At 43.9% G+C, this 19,906-nt stretch overlaps 2 protein-coding genes across 2 annotated transcripts in view; both read right to left on the reverse strand.

Annotated features, from left to right (window-relative positions):
- Positions 1-998, reverse strand: part of DNAH10 (dynein axonemal heavy chain 10) — a 147,363-nt gene extending 146,365 nt beyond the window's left edge. The window contains exon 1 of the mRNA XM_042780591.1: positions 779-998. Within this exon, the coding sequence (XP_042636525.1) occupies positions 779-998 (220 nt within the window). The remainder of the gene's footprint in view (positions 1-778) is intronic.
- A 3,984-nt stretch (positions 999-4,982) lies between these two features.
- ATP6V0A2 (ATPase H+ transporting V0 subunit a2) overlaps positions 4,983-19,906 on the reverse strand; it is a 64,733-nt gene continuing 49,809 nt past the window's right edge. The window contains exons 11-16 of the mRNA XM_042780592.1: positions 19,326-19,536; positions 10,127-10,246; positions 9,451-9,570; positions 8,322-8,439; positions 6,306-6,477; positions 4,983-5,085 (exon numbers count right to left, since the gene is read on the reverse strand). Of these exons, the coding sequence (XP_042636526.1) occupies positions 4,983-5,085; positions 6,306-6,477; positions 8,322-8,439; positions 9,451-9,570; positions 10,127-10,246; positions 19,326-19,536 (844 nt within the window). The remainder of the gene's footprint in view (positions 5,086-6,305; positions 6,478-8,321; positions 8,440-9,450; positions 9,571-10,126; positions 10,247-19,325; positions 19,537-19,906) is intronic.

Genomic DNA, 19,906 nt, shown 5'->3' on the forward strand with positions numbered 1-19,906 from the left:
AAAAAAAAAATGAAAAATAACCAACAGCAGTAGCGGCCTGAAGGACAGGGGACCTCCGCTCCCGCATCCAGGCAGCATGACGTCTGGCCACCAATCATAGCACACGCTACCGTGGCCACGTGACCCGCCTCACCTATATCCGGTCACGTGTCTGCCACATCCGGCCACCGTCAAGTTTTACTGTGTAGTGTGAAGTGCTTAATTTGTTGAACGTGTAAACACTTAAGCTACTGTAATTTTATAAAAACCTTGTTTGGACATTTATTTTTCTTTTGGGCCTGGGAGCCTCAAAATTTACAGGTGCCTCTTTACGCCTGTGTAAGGCCCCACGTCTCTCCGGGAACGCGAGCTTGTGGGCCTTTTCGTTGCACACCTACCGCAGGTAGTGTTGACAGTGACTCGTACATTCTTCTGCATATACTGCCTGGGGGTCCCCACACGGATTAATTAACCTCTCTGACACAGGGGCTCATCTGTAAAACGGGCAAACCATACACGCCACTCTTAGCATCTGCGAGCCGGTATCCCCGCCACCTGGCGCAGGTGAGCGCTAAAGAAGTGTCGGCAATGGTTGCTCATCCAAAGTGTGATTCCCACGTGGGCTGTGGGCCCCGGGACGCAGGCGCCCGGCGGCCCCGGCCTAGGACGTGCCTGCTCGCGGAGCGCGGGCGGTAGTGAGCGGTTACCGGCTGCAGCGGAGGCCCAGCCCGATGGAGGCGTCTGCCGCCCTCAGGTCGGCGAGGGCAGGAGGGGCGCGGCGGGGCCGGCGGGCGCTCACCGATCTCCACCTCCACCTCCACCTCCTCAGGCACCACCGTGCGGCAGACGAAGAGGGCGGAGGCGGTCTCCTCCTCGCTGGTCTGGTTGAGGAAGTGCAGGATGACGTCCTCGGCCTCTCCGTCGTTGCGCGACAGCAGCTCCTCGAACAGCTGAGGGTCGGTGAGGTCGAAGGCCTTGTACACGCGGTCGCGCATCCACAGCACCCGCAGGTCGTCCATGGCGCCGCGAAGGGCTCCGCTGCCCGCCTGAAGACGCGGAGTTCCGGGCGGGCGTCCCTGACAACGACGCCCTTAGCAACCGACGCCCCGGCAACGGACGCCGTCAGCACGCTAACGCGCCGGCGCAGCGCCGCAGCGTCCTGGAGCAGCCGGGGCCTCGCGTGCTCAGGGGCGCGGCCGGCGACCTCGCGGGGTGGTGCCGAGGGACCGGGCGCCCCAGGTCGCTGGTCCTGAGGAGGAGGGCGCGTGCGGCCAGGGGCTGCGACCGAGAGCAGACGAGCCACGCCCAGCACCTGCCGTGTTCCCGCTTGTGCAGCGTCACCACCCGTGTGTGCATCTGCTCTGCCCACAAGGAAGCCAGGAGGTGACCAGATGATGGAGGTCACACCGCCTCTCAGCAGTGACGGGCAGGATCAAAACCCAGACAGGGCCACGGTCTGGGTCCTCAGCCACCAGGGCCGGAGGGTGTCAGAGGAACAAATACAGTACAGGGAGGGTCAAGGAGGGCGCCCCTCCTGCTGTGGCACGGCGTCAGAGGAGGACTGAGTTCTTCGGCTCTAGCCCAGCCAGGGCACAATGAGGCACAACACCCACATTTTAAAAATATACATATTTATTTTTAATTAGTAAAGGCAAGTTCAATACTGATAGGAAGCAGTTTGTCCTTTCATGCATTTGTAAAACCAAATACTAGCCTGCCCCTAGTTCCCCTCACAGGGACCTGAGCCCAGAACACTACGTTGACCCTAAAAATACCAGCCTCCTTCTGAGTTTTTCCTCCAAGGAACAAGCGGAGATGTTACAGAGTGACTTGTGTCCCCCAAAAAGAGTTGAGTCCTAACCTCTATGCCTGTGGTTATAATCCCTTTTGGAAAAAGGCTTTGTTAGGTTCATGAGACAGGACTGGTGTAGGGAGTATCTTGAATCTTTCTCTTTTGAGGTGGAAAAACATTACAGCAGCAAGCGAGTGAACAGAGGGGAAGACAGATGCCAAGCCACATGATCACCCAGGAGCAGAAACAGGGAGACAAGGCCCTTCCTGAGCTGACAGGGCAGAAAGCCCAGCACTCTGAATTCAGACTTCTAGCCGCCTCAGCTGTAAGAGATTCAGTTTCTATTCGTTAAAGCCATCCACTTGTGCTGTTTATACCAGCACTTGACCACGAAAACAGGAATCTAAGAAGTTTCTACAATTCTAACCCTACATTCATTGGAGGAAACGCTATTACTCCAAACCTCCTTGTCTTGAGATTTCTCAGTAGTCTTGGTGGAGATACACCACGTGACACGTAAGCAATCTTGGCTTTCAGAAAACCTGACAGAGAAACTTGTTTTTACATGTGGACTGCAGGACAGCTGTAGAAGTTAACTCTCTGCTTCCATCTTCCAACATGAATCAGGCCCTAAAGTGCCTGAATATCTCACTCAGAAACACTGTAACATTTACCTATTGCATCGATATTCTATGCTTAAAATTCTGCAGATTGAAAATTGAGTCCAGAATGTTGTTATAAAATCCCCATGCCAGCTGTGAGGGCAGCGAGGCACTCGGTGACAGCTCTCTGCCAAGTCCTCTCAGAGGCGGAAAATCCACAAAGTTACCTATTAGAACACCCTTTGTGCTCCTGGGCCAATCACGATGATGTCACCCAAGGATGGTCTCCATCCTGGCAGACTGAAGGCAAATTCTGTTGTACTTAAAAAACTTCTCAGGGTTTTTGCTTTCTGACTCCATTAACACGTGGCAGAAAACCTCTGAATGAAAACTCAAAAACATGGCCAGCAAGCCCTTTATAAGAAAATAAGCAGGTATTTAGTATCATCCAGACAGCTGGTATTTGTCCTCTGGATATCTGCCACCAAAGAAATGAAGTATGTCTTAAGAATTGTGTATATACTTTAGTTGTGTGTATTTCACTGTACATAAATTATATTTCCATAAAATATATTTAAAAAAAAAAAGAGTCATGTATATATATATAATAGTTCCAACAAATGGCTTAAAAAGCCAAAAACAGAGCAACCTTTCTGACACCATGACACTGGAACTGACACTTTTATAAAGTAATAAAATTTCCTCTGGTGCGTAAAAGACATTATCAAACCAGACTTCTTTCACAAAAGTTAGGATTAATTCGTGTTTTCATATAATTACACTCTACATAAGTGACTCTTCACTCTGCTCTGTGCCCTGCTAAGAGGTATAAACTACAATTACAAAGTGGCCCTGTGACAGTTACCAGTAGGGGCTGGTACAGAATTCCTGAGGATACGTCGTGTCTCTTGTTGACAAGCAGTTGAAAGTGCCCAGAAAGCCCGGGTTTCCTGGACAGGATGGAGTTACCGTCACTAGGACAGATCCCTGGCTGATTTTAGGGAAGACAGCCTAAAACCTCGGCGGCTTTCCTGGCGTTGGGTATTCACCAGAAGATGTGATCACCGCTGTACCTTTGTGGGGAGGCTGAACTTGGAGAACAGAATCCCCTCCAAGATGATTCCAGGGTCTTGTGAATGATGTTTTTAACACGAGGAACGGAAAGAGTAAACGCAGACGGCCTCTGGCCAACCTCTCAAAAGTGGCAAGGAGGAATCTTTACTATCAATACAAAGGGTTAATCTTAGGGTCACAGTTCTGTCCTAGGATGTTCAGTTCATGCCTCTCCGCAGACAGGCTTTGAAGTTACCTGGAAAGATGTATTTCATATCTGTGCTAGCATGAGATCCAAGTGCCAAACTCAACCAGCATGAGGAAGTGTGGCAACAAATGGCTCTTTCAATATGGATTATGTGTTGCTCAAAATTTTAAGCACATGAAAACAGTTTAGGCTTTATCTTGAAAATAACTAAATAATGAGCTGCCATTAAAGTAAAATAGGAAAACTGAACACAGTTTGTAAGAACACAGATCAGATTGTTCAAGAGGCATCAGACTCACTCTATATAGCAAGCAAATTAGCATAGTTAAACTAAAGGGTATAAATTAATAGCTTAATAAAAATAGTTTTCAGATGATCTAAATAGTGTCTGAAAATTTGAATTCACTCTAAATACAATAATCAGACCTTTATTTACAACTAGTCTGAATGTAAAAAATTGTATTTACACTGTTCGCAAGCACAGATGCCAACTCTTCATGGTAAAATATCTTAATTTATGTTTTCTGTATAAAAATATACAAAATACTACTGTCTGCCTTCCCTTCCTCAGAATGCAGCCTTCTGGCTCCACAACATCAGCCAAGCCGGGCAGCAGGTCACCTTGTATCTCCAACTTACCTTGGACGGTCTCACTGGGTTTTAAGGCTCAGCATACAATTTATCTTTTAAAATACACAATTATCATAATTGGTCTTCTCTAAGGATAACAGGGTAAGAGTCTTTAAAAAAATATACAAATGGCAAAACCATCTGTTCCATGTTATTTTATCCTGTTTCCCCATTCTTAAAACAGACAAAATTGTAAAAACAATCCTCTATTTGCAGTTCTAGGTAGCATATGATGAAAAACGTTTGCATATTTTTAATCAAGCAGAATGTGAATTTTGTGATTATCCGTCATTACATTTTAAAAAAAAACGCCATGTTTCTTTTTCTGCAGCAGCTGGGAAGTATTACCTGCCAACTTCAGGGACAGAGGAACTCTTGTCTGTCAATAAGGTGAAAGGAATCCAGTATCTAGGACCATTTCCAACTTGCCATTGGAAATTGGCTGGTCTTCCTCAACCCTGTATTTTTTAAAATAACTTTAACATAACAGTTGGCATTACCTTATGTTTGCTCATCAAAAAACCAAAAGAAATTTATGTATCTGAAATTTACAAACTATTTCACAAGTGAAGAAGAGGTATATATGTCACAGAATTATTTGGCTGTATCATAAGGCAACCGAGGAGGTGAGCTTTTCCCCTTCATCAACTTGACTGACGTGGAATTCTCTAACATGATATTCTCCACAGATCCAAGAGTGTTGGTTACAGCAATACAATCATGCCAGGTTGTCATGACTGAACTTTGACGAGAGCAGATTAAATGAGAAGGGAACAAATTTGGTGCCTGCACCAACGTAGAATTTGTTCTGGAATTCTACCCTAAAAAAAAAAAATAAAAAATATGTTGTAGCAAAGATTGTGGAATAATATTTCCTTCATTTCTTGAAGTAACATCTGTAAGTTCAAGATCAGACAGTTCCTGCACTGTAATTACTTCATTCTGGACATGCTCTTGACAGATCATTTTTACTCAATCAACTCCTACCCTCCTTGGCTTCCTTCATGGGGGACAGAACGTCATGGCCCCTCACACATGACCAGACATATGGAAGGAAAAAGTACGCATGACTAACAAGAGCCCCTCTCTGCATGCAGCAAACTAGAAACGCAAACCCATGATGTCACAGATGCTGTGAAACAAGAAGTACTGAGCACTTTTTAGTACTAAACACTAGTGAGGTATTACGGAGTGCTTTATAATAAGATAAGGCGATTTGTCAAGGCCCAAAGAGTAAGCCCCAGTACGAAACACATGTAATTATTTGGTGTGGTGGTTAAGTTTTTGTGTCAACTTGGCTGGGCCTGGTTGAGTGGCTGGGCAGCTGGATGTAGTATTCCTCATGATGAGACTGGTAATCAACTCCATGGTGGAATCTACTGTGAGCAGCTGAGTAGCTGCCTTTGGGTACGTGGTCTGCTTCCTATATATAACCAGGAGCTTTGGGAATGGTCTCGAGCCTATGGCATGCTTGGACCCTGCGTGTAGCCGTGTCATTGTTCAGCAGCCTGCTATGTTCTGCCGACCTTGGGACTTACAGTGGACTAAATTAATGGCCTGCCGTGTGTGGATTGGTAACATCAGGACTGTGCCTGCCTTTTTATTTGTCAATCTTGGGTTGTCAGCCTCAGCAGCCAGGAGCTGTCTGAGTGAAGAAATGCCTCTCGCTCCAATGGGCTGGGAGCAGGAGGCAGAGCTGGACCCCAAGGTTAAGGGGCTTTCACTCAGCCCCAAGAGCCTGGCACTTTGAACTTGGATTTAAAGCCTCCAAATTGTAAGAATAAACTCCTGTTTGTTAAGGCCGTCTCATTTGTGGTATATTTCTCATTAGAGCAGCACTAGGGAACCAGAACACTCGGCAAGCATAAGCCCGCTTTTATGCTGGTGGTAACAACTGAATAACAAATGCGGTTTTAACTCAGAGGACCTGCACCTATACCCCAGTGCGAGGAAAGGGAGCGTTCACCTAAATTCAGCAGGGCATTCTGGTAGAGATCTTCTTTTCTAAACGCCCAATCCCACAGCCACCTTTCAGACTCACCAGTGGAGGCGTATGGCATGAAGGAAAGCAGACAGCCCTTCCATGACCAAGAGGATGAAAATGGTTAAGACGGCGAAGAACGCGATGACGGGCAGCAGCAGCAGGACGCCGTAGGTGGTGTCCACGCGGAGGCCCACACGCATCAGCATGGCCCACAGCACGTCTGACAGCTCTGGGGGTGGAGTGGGTGCCAAGTGAGCCTCTGCTTCCATTCACTGAGTCACCCCCATCATCTCTCCTCTGAGAATTCTCCATTTTCACCCCATAAAATAATATAAACCTTACAAAACACGTGTGATCTCATTCTCATGTAAAAGTTAACCATCTCTCTCATCATCTTGGAGACACTGAGGAAGACCTGGAGTTCTGGAAAACTCAGAAGCCCACCTCCTACAAGAGATGCTGACCAAAACTGGTGGCCAGTTAGCCCTGGACGAGGATGCGGGAAGCCTGGTTTCAAGTCCAGGCTCTGCCACCACCTCATCACTGGGGAGATCCTGGGTGAAGCACATACACTCAACGGGCGTCTAGTTCATCCCTAAAATGAGGATGATCCCTTCCAGTCATAAAGTCTGACCTTCCACTATGCTTACAGAAGTATCAGTGAGATCGTGATTTCGTAACAACCTGTGTAGTACAGGCAGTTGTCGCCGTACACATAGAGCAGCAGTGTGCGACCGTTCCAGCCAAAACCATGCAACGTGGGCTCAAGAACCAAGGGGAAAAATGACGGGTGTTCCATGACTTTTAACAATTTTGTCTAAACATTAAAGACCCCCTTACTAACAGTTATAAACGTCTAAGGAAATGAAACAACAGTAAATCTATTTTAAAAATGTTATCACTGAGTATTACAGTATATTTTTTAGGGTAGTTTGCACAGCATTTGCCTTCCTCTCACAAAGCTTCTGACGGAGTGAGCATCTGTCGTGGGCCTTGGGCGCACTGTCACACTCTTCTCTAAGACTGGGTCAGATCAGCTCCCAACACTGTATCCACTGCACTTGAATATCCTGAACTCTACTGCATCACCTTCCCTGGGACGTCTTCATGTTCTTTGTCACAGCCACCTCCTGCCTTCACTAAGTTCCTCTGGCTGTACCTCTAGTGACTCCAGAACGAGGAGTCTACATGCCCACGGCCAGCTTCTTCTAGAACGCCATTATGTTTGGTTCAATTTTCACTTCCTACATCATCTCTTTTCATGTTTTTGATGCACTTTCACCTTTGTTGGCCACACCCCCTTTTGATGATGTCTGTGAATTGAGTAGCAGATGTGTGGTGACCCATCACCGACAGTTCACTGATCACGAAGCACGTGTGTTATTTACATAGTGATCTGTGGTCTGAAGAGCCAGCAGCAGTGTGTGTACTTCATGCCCTTACTGACGGTGAATAACTCGTGCTAACTGAAATAGGAACCGTGCTGTTGGGCACGGGCGCTGTTTAAATCACGGTGGCTGACATTTGTGCTCATCGGCACCGTGGAGAGGGAGGACCATCTGGAATCAAGCTGTTACTCAACTTGTTTCAGGACTCGGCTAACATCGATGAATAGTAAGGGGGACTTTTCAACGCAGAAGTGGCAGTGACAAGAGGATAAAGAGACGTTCCAGGGAAACAATGCTGGCACAACTCTCGTGGAGATTTGCACATATTCCAAGTTCAATACACAGTCATGCCAGGACCAAATAAAATAACAGTAACAACAAACACAAGGAAGACAGCAGAGAGAGCTCAAGTGTCTATGCCAGAGTTTCCTACACGTGTTAGTTCCCGAAGCCCGTAGTGCCTCGAGAAGCCTTCAGTGTATCTGAGGCCAAAAGAAATACTCGAGAGGTGTGCTTATTAAGAAGTTCAAACAACATAACAACACTAGTGCACATGGTATCTGAAAGGTGGCACCGTGTCTCTCTTAAACATTGAAACTGTCCCACGTGCTCCTTAGGAGGGAGCGGTGGTGCTGTGCGGGCCCTCAGCATGCAGTCTGGGGTAGCGGGGTCAGCAGACACTCACGTGCATGAGCCAGGCTGAGTGCCCAGAGCCTCAGGTAGGAAGCAGTGTTGGAGATGCAGCCAAGACAGTATTCGATGGAGTGAATCACCTGGGTCATTAATATTTCTCCAAAATTAAACTGAGAGAGAGGACACAACAGGTGTTAGACGCTTTATATTAAATGCATATTCTACCCTTCACAGAACCTGAGGAGGCTGCACTAGACAAATTGGAACTGCCACACTGCCACCACCTTTAGATACCCCAATGAGGTTCTCAGTGACTCAGAAAGTCTACTGTAAAAATAAACATTTACCAACCACAGATTGGAGGAATATGAATAAATGCACATTTAATAAATAGGAACATTCAAAGTATAAGCCCACAGGTGGGAACACACAAGGGGTCCTGACAGCAACAAGGCTGCTCACCACTGGACCAGGAAGATGTGGGCATGCTTTCCGGCCCTGCTGGTACAGTTTCCACAGCCCTGTGGAATTATCAGTAGTTGTTCCAAGTTAAAACACTAGACTGCACAGCCATTGGTCCAGACATGTCATGTGACCCTAGCCAGGCCAATCATAGTAATTAGCAAATGAGCACATTTGTCTCTGGTCGAAAGACTGAAGAAAACAAGCCCAGAGATAGCTGTGGCATGGTTCTAACATCCTGGAGACAAATGGTTTAAGAACATAATGCAAGCTTGCAACGAGAAGCCCTCTTGGAGTTGGAGACCCAGGAACCAGACCAACTCTGCTTGAATGGAGGCCAACTCTACTTTCATCCTGACACAAGCCAGTGTACTTCCTTTGAAGACAGTGTCAATTGGGTCTCTATTCCTTCCAACTACAAAAAAGCTCTGCATTATATTGGAATCTGAAAGCAATGTTCATGGCACCTTCAATCACTTAATTTCATGACTCGTGATGTTAACACAGCATTGATCAATCACCCTATAAAAGGTAACAAAAAGATATTAACTCAACACTCTACTATATTTATGACACCAATTTTCTTATCAAATCAACACTTGGAAAGTCCTGAGTAACAGGTTATTTCATCTTCAATTATGAATTCTTCTTCTTCTTTGATGATTATCTCTAAGGGCACCCACTGGGCTTGCCTAAATCAACAACAACGAAAAGATTACCTCCTCGTTGGTCACTTCTCGACACCCATCCTCCATTTGGGTATTTCCCTCCTCGATATCTTGGCTTCCCAGCAGAGACACTTCCTCCTCACTGTCTTTCCTCACAAGCGTGTAACCACTCTAAAGCAACCAGAAGAGGCAGGGCAGGGTCAAGGCCTTTCAGTCATAGGTTGTGACGAAACCTAACTCGTAGTCCCTACCATTGCTCTTCATGATTTGGCTTTTGGGGAATTAAAAGGGTTCTTGGGAAGGAAACGAAGAACTAGACATGTAGGTGAAGAGTCCAGAAAGGAAGTCAACAAAAATAATCACAGTGGTGGGATTTCACACTTTTTGCTGTGTTTTCCACATTTTTCAGTGTGATTCTTTAAATAAAACACTTTAGATTAAAAAAAAGTAAGAGGCAAGAATAAGGAAAAAGTTTTTAATTGTGGTATCCTGTCTCTAAGAATTTAGCTAAAACTCCAGGTCAGCTTGTTGTCCGTCACAGCAGGACCTGTTTCCTTCCGCACGCCCAGAGCACGGTGGGCTGCAAGCAAGGACCTGCACTGCAGGCAACACCCCACCCAGTTCAAAGGAAAGGAAGCTTGGCCTTTCCAAGCACGGGAGCAGGACCCTCAGACAGGGGAAAATGGAGGTGGCTCAGTTTCCAGAAAGGCACCTGATGAACACTCACCCTGCTCACTCCAAAACAGCTGCGCCCGTTGTGCAGCCATAACAGGAAGAGGGGCTTCCCCAGGAAGAGGACGGGGACAGACAATGCCGTGACCACCAGCAGCAGCCTCTGCACGTGCTCCTGTTCATACAGAGACAACAGTTAGAAATGCAAACTGGCTCACAGTGCACTGCATTCAGTGAGTGGAATAAAGTGTCTCCTTATGTACTAGCAAGGCACACACAACAATGTCAGCTAAGTCACAGCTGTCAGTCGATGTACTCTCCTTCCATTCTCTAAACTCACAGCTGAATTCTAGAATTAAGGAGCAGCATGCACAGGGCTGTGATGCTACAAAGGTGTGAGATCATCCTGTGACAACCAGTAAGCAGTCCTAGGAAATTCTAAATGCAATCAAATGTCCAGCTAATCATTCCCTAAGAACACTGGAAATGGGAAAGTACAAACAGAATTTTTTTTTATTCTTGTTTTCTTGTTTGTTTTTTACTATAAAGACTATCTGAGACACATGAGCATGCTGTAAATGGACTTTACTTCCACACATGAAAAGTACTGAAATACCCTTCAGAATACAACCAAAGCATTTTTTTTTCTTAAAGAACAAGCATTTGTAGTTCCATAAAAACTGGTTCAGGAGCAAAACATATTCCTTCTTACACAGCCGCTGCAGTGTGTGTACCTGACACACAAAGCATACACTACAGATACTACACACACTGCATACATTACATGCATGGCATAGTTACATGCATTGCACACACAGCATACACATGACATGACTTACACTACATACACTGCACACATCCCATACACTGCATACTTTATACACATCACATGCATTATATGCATATCACATACATTATACACACTGCACACATTACACACACTACACATATCACATATACCACATATACCATAAGGCCACTGAGGCTGTGAAACCAACCAGACAGATCATTCAGAGGTCTTTGCTCCTCCTGAAACTAAGCACAGTTTGTCTGTGCTCCCCTGAACGTCAGCTCAGATATAAGAAGCCCCACAAAGCAGGGAAGGGAACCTCAGGCAAAGCCCACAGGCAAACTAAGGCCCAAAGGGGGCTTGCTGGGTGTGGGCTTTCTGGCTAAGAATGTGATTGCAGAAACAGGGAAGGGAAGGGAATGACAGCCAGAGAGGGGATGCCACCCCCTGGCAGGAAGCTTGATTAGTATACAATACCTCACCTGAGTGGCAGTGCCCATTAATGGACAGACTGACCAAAGCATGTTCTCTGGTGTGTTCAGGAGAGACTGGAAGTTGAAAAACAAGATCTGGAATTTTCAAGTACGAATTAAACCAGGGAGGGAGAAGGAGCTATCACAGAGAGGGAGAGGAAACAGTAAGCAAAGGCCAAGGCTCTGCCCACCTAAGAGTTTCTTACAGAAAGCAGTGCAAATAAATACACCAAACACTGGGGAAAACTGAGAAAGTTAACACGCTCCAAAATGCCAACGCCCCAACAAATAATTTCACAAGACGCACAAAAAACAGAGAAACAATGGCCCATCCAGATGAACATGACAAAGCGTAAAAGTGCATCTGAAAACAAGAAAGTGCATCTGGGGATCACCAAATAATGAAAAAAATGGAAGAAAATAACACAACATCATTAAATATAATTAAAGAGCTAAGGGAAAACATAGACAAAGGGTCAAAAGAAATAAGGAAAACAATACAAGAACAAAATGAAGATCTAAAAAAAAGTACTGTAACTGAATAGGAAAATAACTGAAAGGAGAAACACAACAGAGAACTTAGAAACAGATTTCATCAGGCAGAAGAATGAATCAGCGAATTAGAGGATACGATAGTTAAAATTACAGATACTGAACAGCAACAAAAACAGAGGCTTAAGAAGGATAAGGATAGTTTAATGGAATTATGAGACAACAACATGAGACCTACTATATGCATCATGGGAATTCTAGAAGTTGAGAGAGAGAACGGAACAGAAAGAATGTTTGAAGGAATAATGACAGAAAATATCCCCAATCTAACAAAGGACATGAATCTATAACTCCAAGAAGCTCAAAGAACCCCAAGAGAATAAAGAGATTTACATTAAGACACATTATAGTTAGGCTCTCAAAAATCAAAAATAAGGAGAGAGAATCCTGAAAACAAAGAGAAGCAAGCAGTTATACACAAAGGATTCCCAATAAGATTAAGGGCTAACTTTTCCTCAGCAACACTGGAGGCCAGAAGGTAATGTAAAGATGCACTTAAAGTGCCGGGGGAGGGGGGTTCCTGTCAATCAAGAATCCTATACCCAGCAAAACTATCCTTCAAGAATGAGGGTGAAATTAAAACATTCCCAGACAAACAGAGGCCAAGAGAGTTCATATCCACAAGGTTTGCTGTTGGTGGTGGTGCTGTCGAGTCGTTTCCAATCACCATAGCGACCCCATACACAGCAGAACGAAACACTGCCCAATCCCGTGCCAGCTCCATGATTCCTGCTATACTTGAGCCCATCATCACAGCCATCATGTCAATCCATCTCGTTGAAAGCCTCCCCCCCTCTTTCGTCGACCCTCCACCGTACCATGCATGACATCCACAAGGTTAGCCCATCAAAAAAGTAAAAATAAAAATAAACTAATAGAAGTTCTGTAGATGAAAGGGAAAAGACCCTAGAAAGCAATTCAAAGCTATACATAAAAAGAAAGATCCCTAATAAAGGGAAATGTATGGACAAGGATAATAACTAGTAATAAAGTATTCATACTTGATAATTCTAAATGTTTTGTCCTTCATGTTTTTGTAATAACAAATACATAAAAGGTAAGGGCAAAATTATGTTACAGGGTATATGAAATACAAAGACCTAATTAGTGATTATGTCTTTACAACAAAAGGGAGGGGAAAATGGTATAGATACAGAATCTCTTGTGTATTATTGAAGTTATATTGGTACCAACTTACCTTAGGTGTTATAAATACAAGCTCTTAAATGTAAATTCATGGTAACCACTAAGGAATTATATTAAAAATATACAAGGAAAGGAGAAGGAAACCAAAAAGGCTCACTATAGTAAAACAATAAAACACAAGCCAGCAACACTAAAGGACAAAGACAAAGAAGGGTTAAGACACAAAAACAACAACAAAATGGCAGAAATAATCACTTCTTACAAATCAGTGAATGTAGAAGGACTAAATATTGCAAGCAAAAGGCAGACAATGGAAGAATGGATCAAAAAACATGATCCAACTATAAGCTGTTTACAAGAGAAATCGTGCATTTCTTAGAGTAAAATGAAAATGAAATCACAACATATCAAAATGTATAGGATGCAGTAAAGGCAGTACTCAAAGGGAAATTTATAACAGTAACTGCCTATATAAAAAAAGAAAAAGAAGGTTGTGGTGGCTTCTCGGCCACAGCCAGCCACCCTGAGGGAGTAACTAGTTGGATCTGTGGGCTTGGGACCATGGTCACAGGGGACGTCAAGCTCAATTGGCATAACATACTACACAAAAACATTGTTCTACATCCTACTTTGGTGAGTAGCAACTGGGGTCTTAAAAGCTTGCAAGCAGCCATCTAGATGCAATGATGGGTCTCTCCTTGTCCAGAGCAAAGAAGAATGAAGAAAACCAAAGACGCATGGAAACAATTAGTCCAAGGGACTAGCAGACCATGCGATCCTAACCCTATATGACTATGAGACCCGAAGACCTAGAAGCTGCCCGGCTACCACTGTCAACCACTCGGAGGGGGATTGCTGCAGGAGATCCTGGATACAGTGGATGGGAGAACAGTGTGGAACAAAACTCAAAATCATAAAAAAAGAGACCAGATCTGCTGGTTTGATAAAGCCTGGTGAGAACCCCCAAAACTAGGGCCCCTAGTTACCCTTCAGTTCTGGAATTGAACTCACTCCTGTGGCTTCCAGCCAAACAACAGACAGGCATATAGGGTGAACATTTACATCAGGTAGATACACTCTTTGAAGTGATGAATGGTGGGAGAATAGAAGGGCAGTGTTTGCACAGGGAGATAGCCTGGGGGGAGTGGGAGTTCATGGGAGGGAAGGACACAGGGAAGAAGTAACTATGAGGATGAAGTGAGAAGAGAGCTGTTACACTGTGGGGAATTGCAGTCAATGTCATGAAACAAAATGTATATGAACTGCTGTATGGAAAATGAATTTGCTCTGTAAATTTTCACCCAAATCACAAAAAAAAATTTAAAAAAAAAGAAGAAGAAGATGATCTCAAATTAACAGCTAACCTGACAACATCAAGAACTAGAAAGACAAGAGCAAAGTAAACCTAAACCTACCCAGAGAAAGGAATAACAAAGATCAGAGCAGAAATAAGTAAAATTGGGAAGAGAAAAATACTAGAATCAATAAAATCAGAAGTTGGTTCTTTAAAAAAAAAAAAAAAAAAATCAATGAAATTGACAAACCTTTGAGTAGAATGACAATGAGAAAAGATGGAAATAACCAAAATGAAAAATGGAATAGGGGACATTACAACCGACCCAATACAAATATAGAGAATTATGATAAAATATTATGAACTACAAGGCAACACATTGGATAGCTTGATACCCAAACCAGACAAAGACATCAGAAGAAAGGAAAACTACAGGCCAATATCTCTTATGAATATAGATGGAAAAGTCCTCAACAAAATACTAGCAACTAGAACCCAAAGCACATCAAAGGAGTCACACGGCATGACCAAGTGTGATTTATTCCAGGAATGCAGGGAATCAGTCCACATCAATAAAACAAAGGAAAGAACCACATGATCATCTCTATGGATACAAAAAAAGCATTCGATAAAATCCAACACCATTTCTTGATGAAAACCCTAAAGAAGACTGAAATGAAGGGAAATTCCCCTGTATGATTCAGGGCATATATGAAAAGCCAGCAGCCAACATCACAATTAATGGAGAAGGACTGAGAATTTTCCTGTTGAAATCAGGAACAAGACAAGGGTGCCTGCTCTCACCACTTCTATTCAGTACTGTATTAGAAGTCCCAGCCAGAGCAGTAAGACAAGAAAAGAAATAAAAGGTATCCAGATTGAAAAAGAAGAAGTACAATTATTTCTATTTGCAGATGATATGATCCTATATATATAGAAAATCCCAGAGAATTTACAAGAAAACTTCTAGAGCTAATGAGGAGTTTAGTGAAGTTGCAGGGTACAAGGTTAACAAACAATATCAGCTGGGTTTTTATACACCAGCAATGAGAAATCTAAAAAGGACATGAAGAGCAATTCCATTTATAACAGCATCTAAGAGAATAAAATACCAAGGATTAAATCTAAGCAGGAATGTGAAGAGCTTATACAATGAAAACTATAAAACACTGCTGCAAGAGATCAAAGAAGACTCAAATAAACGGACAGATGTTCCATGTTCATAGACTAGAAGACTTAATATTGTTAAGATGTCAGTATCCCCAAAAAAATCTACAGATTCAATACAATCCCAATCACAATTACAACAGCCTTCTTTACAGAAATAGAAAAACCAATACTCAACTTTATATGGAATGGCAAGAGGCCTCAAATAGCTAAAACAGTACTGAAAGAGAACAAAGTTGGAGGACTTACACTTCCTGATTTGAAAGCATACAACACAGCTACAGTAATCAAAACAGCCTGGCACAGGTATAACAACAGACACAGAGACCAAAGGAATAGATTTGAGGGTACAGAAATGAACCCACACAGCTATGGTCAACTGATTGCTGATGAGGGTGCCAAGTCCATTCAATGGGGAAAGAAGAGTCTCCTCAATACATGGTGCTGGGAAACTGGATTTCCACCCACAGAAAAATGAAACTGGATCCATGCCTCACACCACACACCCAGACAACTTCAAAATGGATGAAGGACCTAAATGTGCAAACTAAATCCCTAAGATTCTTTGAAGAACAAGCAGGGATAATGCTGTCAGGACTGGCTTTCAACAATGGATTATCTAATATAGTAACAAAACCACAAACAGCAAAAGACTAAGTAAATGGGACCTCATAAGAATTTTTAAAATATTGTTCATCAGAAGACTTAATCAAAAAAGTTAAAAGACAAGCTACCTATTGGGAGAATATCTTCAGAAACCATACATCTGACAAGAATTTAACAACCAAAATACATGTAAAACTTCAACAATTTACCAACAAAAAGACAACCCAATCCTAAAATAAGCAAAGGACTTGAATCGATGTTTCACCAAAGAGCACATTCAAATGGCCCCCAAACACATAGAGAGACGCTCCGCATCAGTAGCCATCCAAAGCAAGAAGGCAACCCACTGCTGTCAAGTCGATCCTGCCTCATCACGACCCTTCAGGACAAAGCAGGGCTGCCCCACAGGGTTTCCGAGACTGCAAATCTTTATAGAAACAGACTGCCTCATCTTTCTCCATGGAACACCTGGTGGGTTCAAACTGCTGACCTTAAGGTTAGCGGCCAAATCTTTAACCACTACACCACCAGAGCTCTTTACAGAGATGCAAATCAAAACCACAATGAAATACCATTTAACTCCCACCAGGATGGCTAAGATTTAAAAAAAAAAAAAAAAAAACCAGTAAATAACAAATGCTGTTGAGGATGTGGGGAAACTATAACCCTTATCCACTGCTGGTGGGAATGCAAAATGGTACAGCCGCTGTGGAAAACAGTGTGGCAGTTCCTCAGAAAACTAAAAATAAAACTCCCATATGACCCAGTAATTCCACTCCTAGGCATATATCCAAAAGACTTGATAGCACGGAGGGGGATCTCTGTAGGAGATCCTGGATAGAGAGGGAGAACAACATGGAACAAAACTCAAAGTCATTTAGTAAAAAAAAAAAAGAAAAAAGGACCAGGTTTGATGGTCTGATAGAGCCTGGTAGAACCCCTGAGATTATGGTCCCTAGCTGCCCTTCAGGTCTGGAATTGAACCCACTCCTGTGGCTTCCAGCCAAACAAAAGCAGGCATAGGAACTGAACATTTACATTGTTGTTGTTGTTATGCGCTGTCGAGTCAGACCCGACTCATAGCGACCCCTCCTTGGGTTTCCGAGGCAGTATTACCACGGAAGTAGATTGCCCAACCTTCCTTCTGAGGAGTGACTGGTGGGTTTGAACCGCCAGCCTTCTGGTTAGCAGTCAAGTGCCTTAGGCACTACGCTATCAGAGCTCCTAACACTTACATTAGGTAGATACAATCCTTGGAGAGAACAATCATGGGAGAATAGAAGGGCTGTGTATGCACAGGGAGACAGCCCAGGGGGCAGGAGTGCATGGGAGGGAAGTACACAAGGAAGTGGTAACTATGGGGGGAAAGTGGGAAAAGAGCTGTTGCATTATGGGAAATTTCAATGTCATGAGACAAAGTACATATGAACGGCTGGATGGAAAATGAATTCACTCTGTAAACTTTCACCCAACTCACAATAAAAATTTAAAAAAAAAAAAGTCAATCTGGAATATTAATTGCAAAAAAAAAAAAGACTTGAGAGCAGAGGCTCAAGAAGAGACATACACATCAACGTTCACTGCAGCACTATTCACAGTAGCCAAAAGGTGGAAACAACCTATGTGCTCATCAACCAGCTGAATGAGAAACAAAACTGGTACATAAATCCAGTGGAACACTACTCAGCCAGGAGAACGCAGTCTTGACACATGCTCAGTACAGATGGAGCTGGAAGACGGTGTGCTGGCTGAAATAAGTCCATCACAAAATGACAAATGCCACATGACCTCACTTATATAAAAAGACAAGAAAGGTCAAATGGATAGAGACCAAAGTTGATTAGTACCAGAGGTAGGAGGGAAGGGGAAGGAGGGGGCATTATGATGATGGTAAAATTGCACTGATTAAGGATAGCGCTGCACAGCGATTATTATTATTGCTGCCCATAAGTTATGCATCTGTAAAATGTTGAACTGGCACAAGCTGTGTGACAGATACATTTACAACAATGATGAAAAATAAAGAGTAGCTGATGAGGCTGCTTATGTACAGTCAAACAGCTCATAGGATTTGGTTCCTTGGTTTGGAGGTTAAGGTCATGGCTTCATGGGACATCCCAGGATACTGGCCTAATAACATGTTCAGTGCTTCTATTCTACCTCCTAGTTCACTGTGTAGTGCCTGTGGTCTTAAAAGCTTGCAAGCAGCCATCTAAAACATAACACCTGGCTTCTATTTTATTCACAATAGAGGTAGGAACATCAGGAATAGGAGGAGGATATGGAATCTGAGGCTAATTGCCTCCATGAACAACTGCCTCCTTTGCCATGAGACCAGAAGAACTGGACAGTGCCCAGCTACAATTACTGAACATTTGGATCAAACATTCCATAGAAGAATCCTGATCACAAGGGGGAAAATTCAAAACAGAATTTCAAATTCCATGGATTCCACACTCTCTAGAGCCATAAAGAGTGGATGAACTACTGCTCTGAGACCATCTTTAAACCTTAAACCAAAAATGTCTCCTGAAGTCTTCTTAAAACCAAACAACAGTTTAGCTTAACTTGTGAAAAAGGTTTGCGTTGAATATTATGCTTTTTGAAGAACTAACTCTATGGGATCAAACTGACAACAGCAACTGAAAAGATGAGATAGGAAACTGAGAGGACTGGATTTTACATAAATCGGGGAGGAACAGTTTGGAAAAGGAGGGTGACAGTGGTTGCACAACTCGAAGACTGGGCTCCACGGCATGAAGGGTCCATGCAGAAACCATTCACTGGTATGTGATTTGTCATGCACATTCTCAACAACAACAAGATAAACAAAATTAGGGGAAAACACAGACCATCAGAGCTCAGACTCTTAGCCAGAAGACAACTAGAGAAAACCCAATTTCTCAGCAGGCCGACGGGCTGTGATCCATGGGCCATTCTCTGGTTTAGTCAGAAACTGACTTTTGATAACTGGAGAGATGACTACTGGGGGGCAGTGAGTTTGGGGGCACTAAGCAGAGTGCCCCCCAACACCATTCTCAGGACCCACATCCTCCACTGAGAACAAGCAGGCAGAAAGGGGCTGGGCTCCTGGGGCGTCTGCGGCAAGCACCCTAGCCACTGCCAAGCCACTAGTCAACTCAGCCGCGTTGTGACCTACTAACCAAAGCACAAAGGCCCCAGGAGTCACCTCACACTCCAAAGAGTGCAAAAGAACGTTGCTCACCTGCCCTGGATAAAGACCGACTGTTGCACTCGCTGGGAACAGAAACATGTTAATAAATTCAATCAGGATGCTCGGGGCGACTCTGGAGGTTGCAGCAGAATAGCCCAGCCACTTGTAGATGATCATGAATATGAGGTACCCAAAGATGCAGAGCATGAAAAGCAGCTCCGGGACGGAAACCAGGTAAACGTTGAACTTCTTCCTGAAATGCCTAGGGGAAAAAACAGTAGTCAGGCAACCCACAGGCAGCACTGGGCGAAGAGAAAAGGGCAAATTAATCCTAAATTCTCTGTGAGCAAAAATCCACCCAACTTCAGTCATCTGTCCTGTGCTGACTAATACTGGTGTTTCAGAGACAGGCATAGTGACAACACGTGTGAGGACAGCAGCATCAGGTCTAGTTAAGCAGGCCTGGTGCCGCAACAGTTCAGCACTCAGCTGCCAAAAGAAAGGTTGGTGGCTCGAACCCACCCAGCAGTTCTGAGGTAGAAACACCTGGCAATCTGCTTCCATCAAGAATACAGCCCAACCTTGGGGCCACAGTCGCAGGGGACATCAGGCTCCACTGAAATAACATACTA

Source organism: Orycteropus afer, unplaced genomic scaffold (genome assembly GCF_000298275.1).
Source record: "Orycteropus afer afer isolate SDZICR_OR568_19922 unplaced genomic scaffold, OryAfe1.0 scaffold00048, whole genome shotgun sequence".
Taxonomy (NCBI): Eukaryota; Metazoa; Chordata; class Mammalia; order Tubulidentata; family Orycteropodidae; genus Orycteropus; species Orycteropus afer.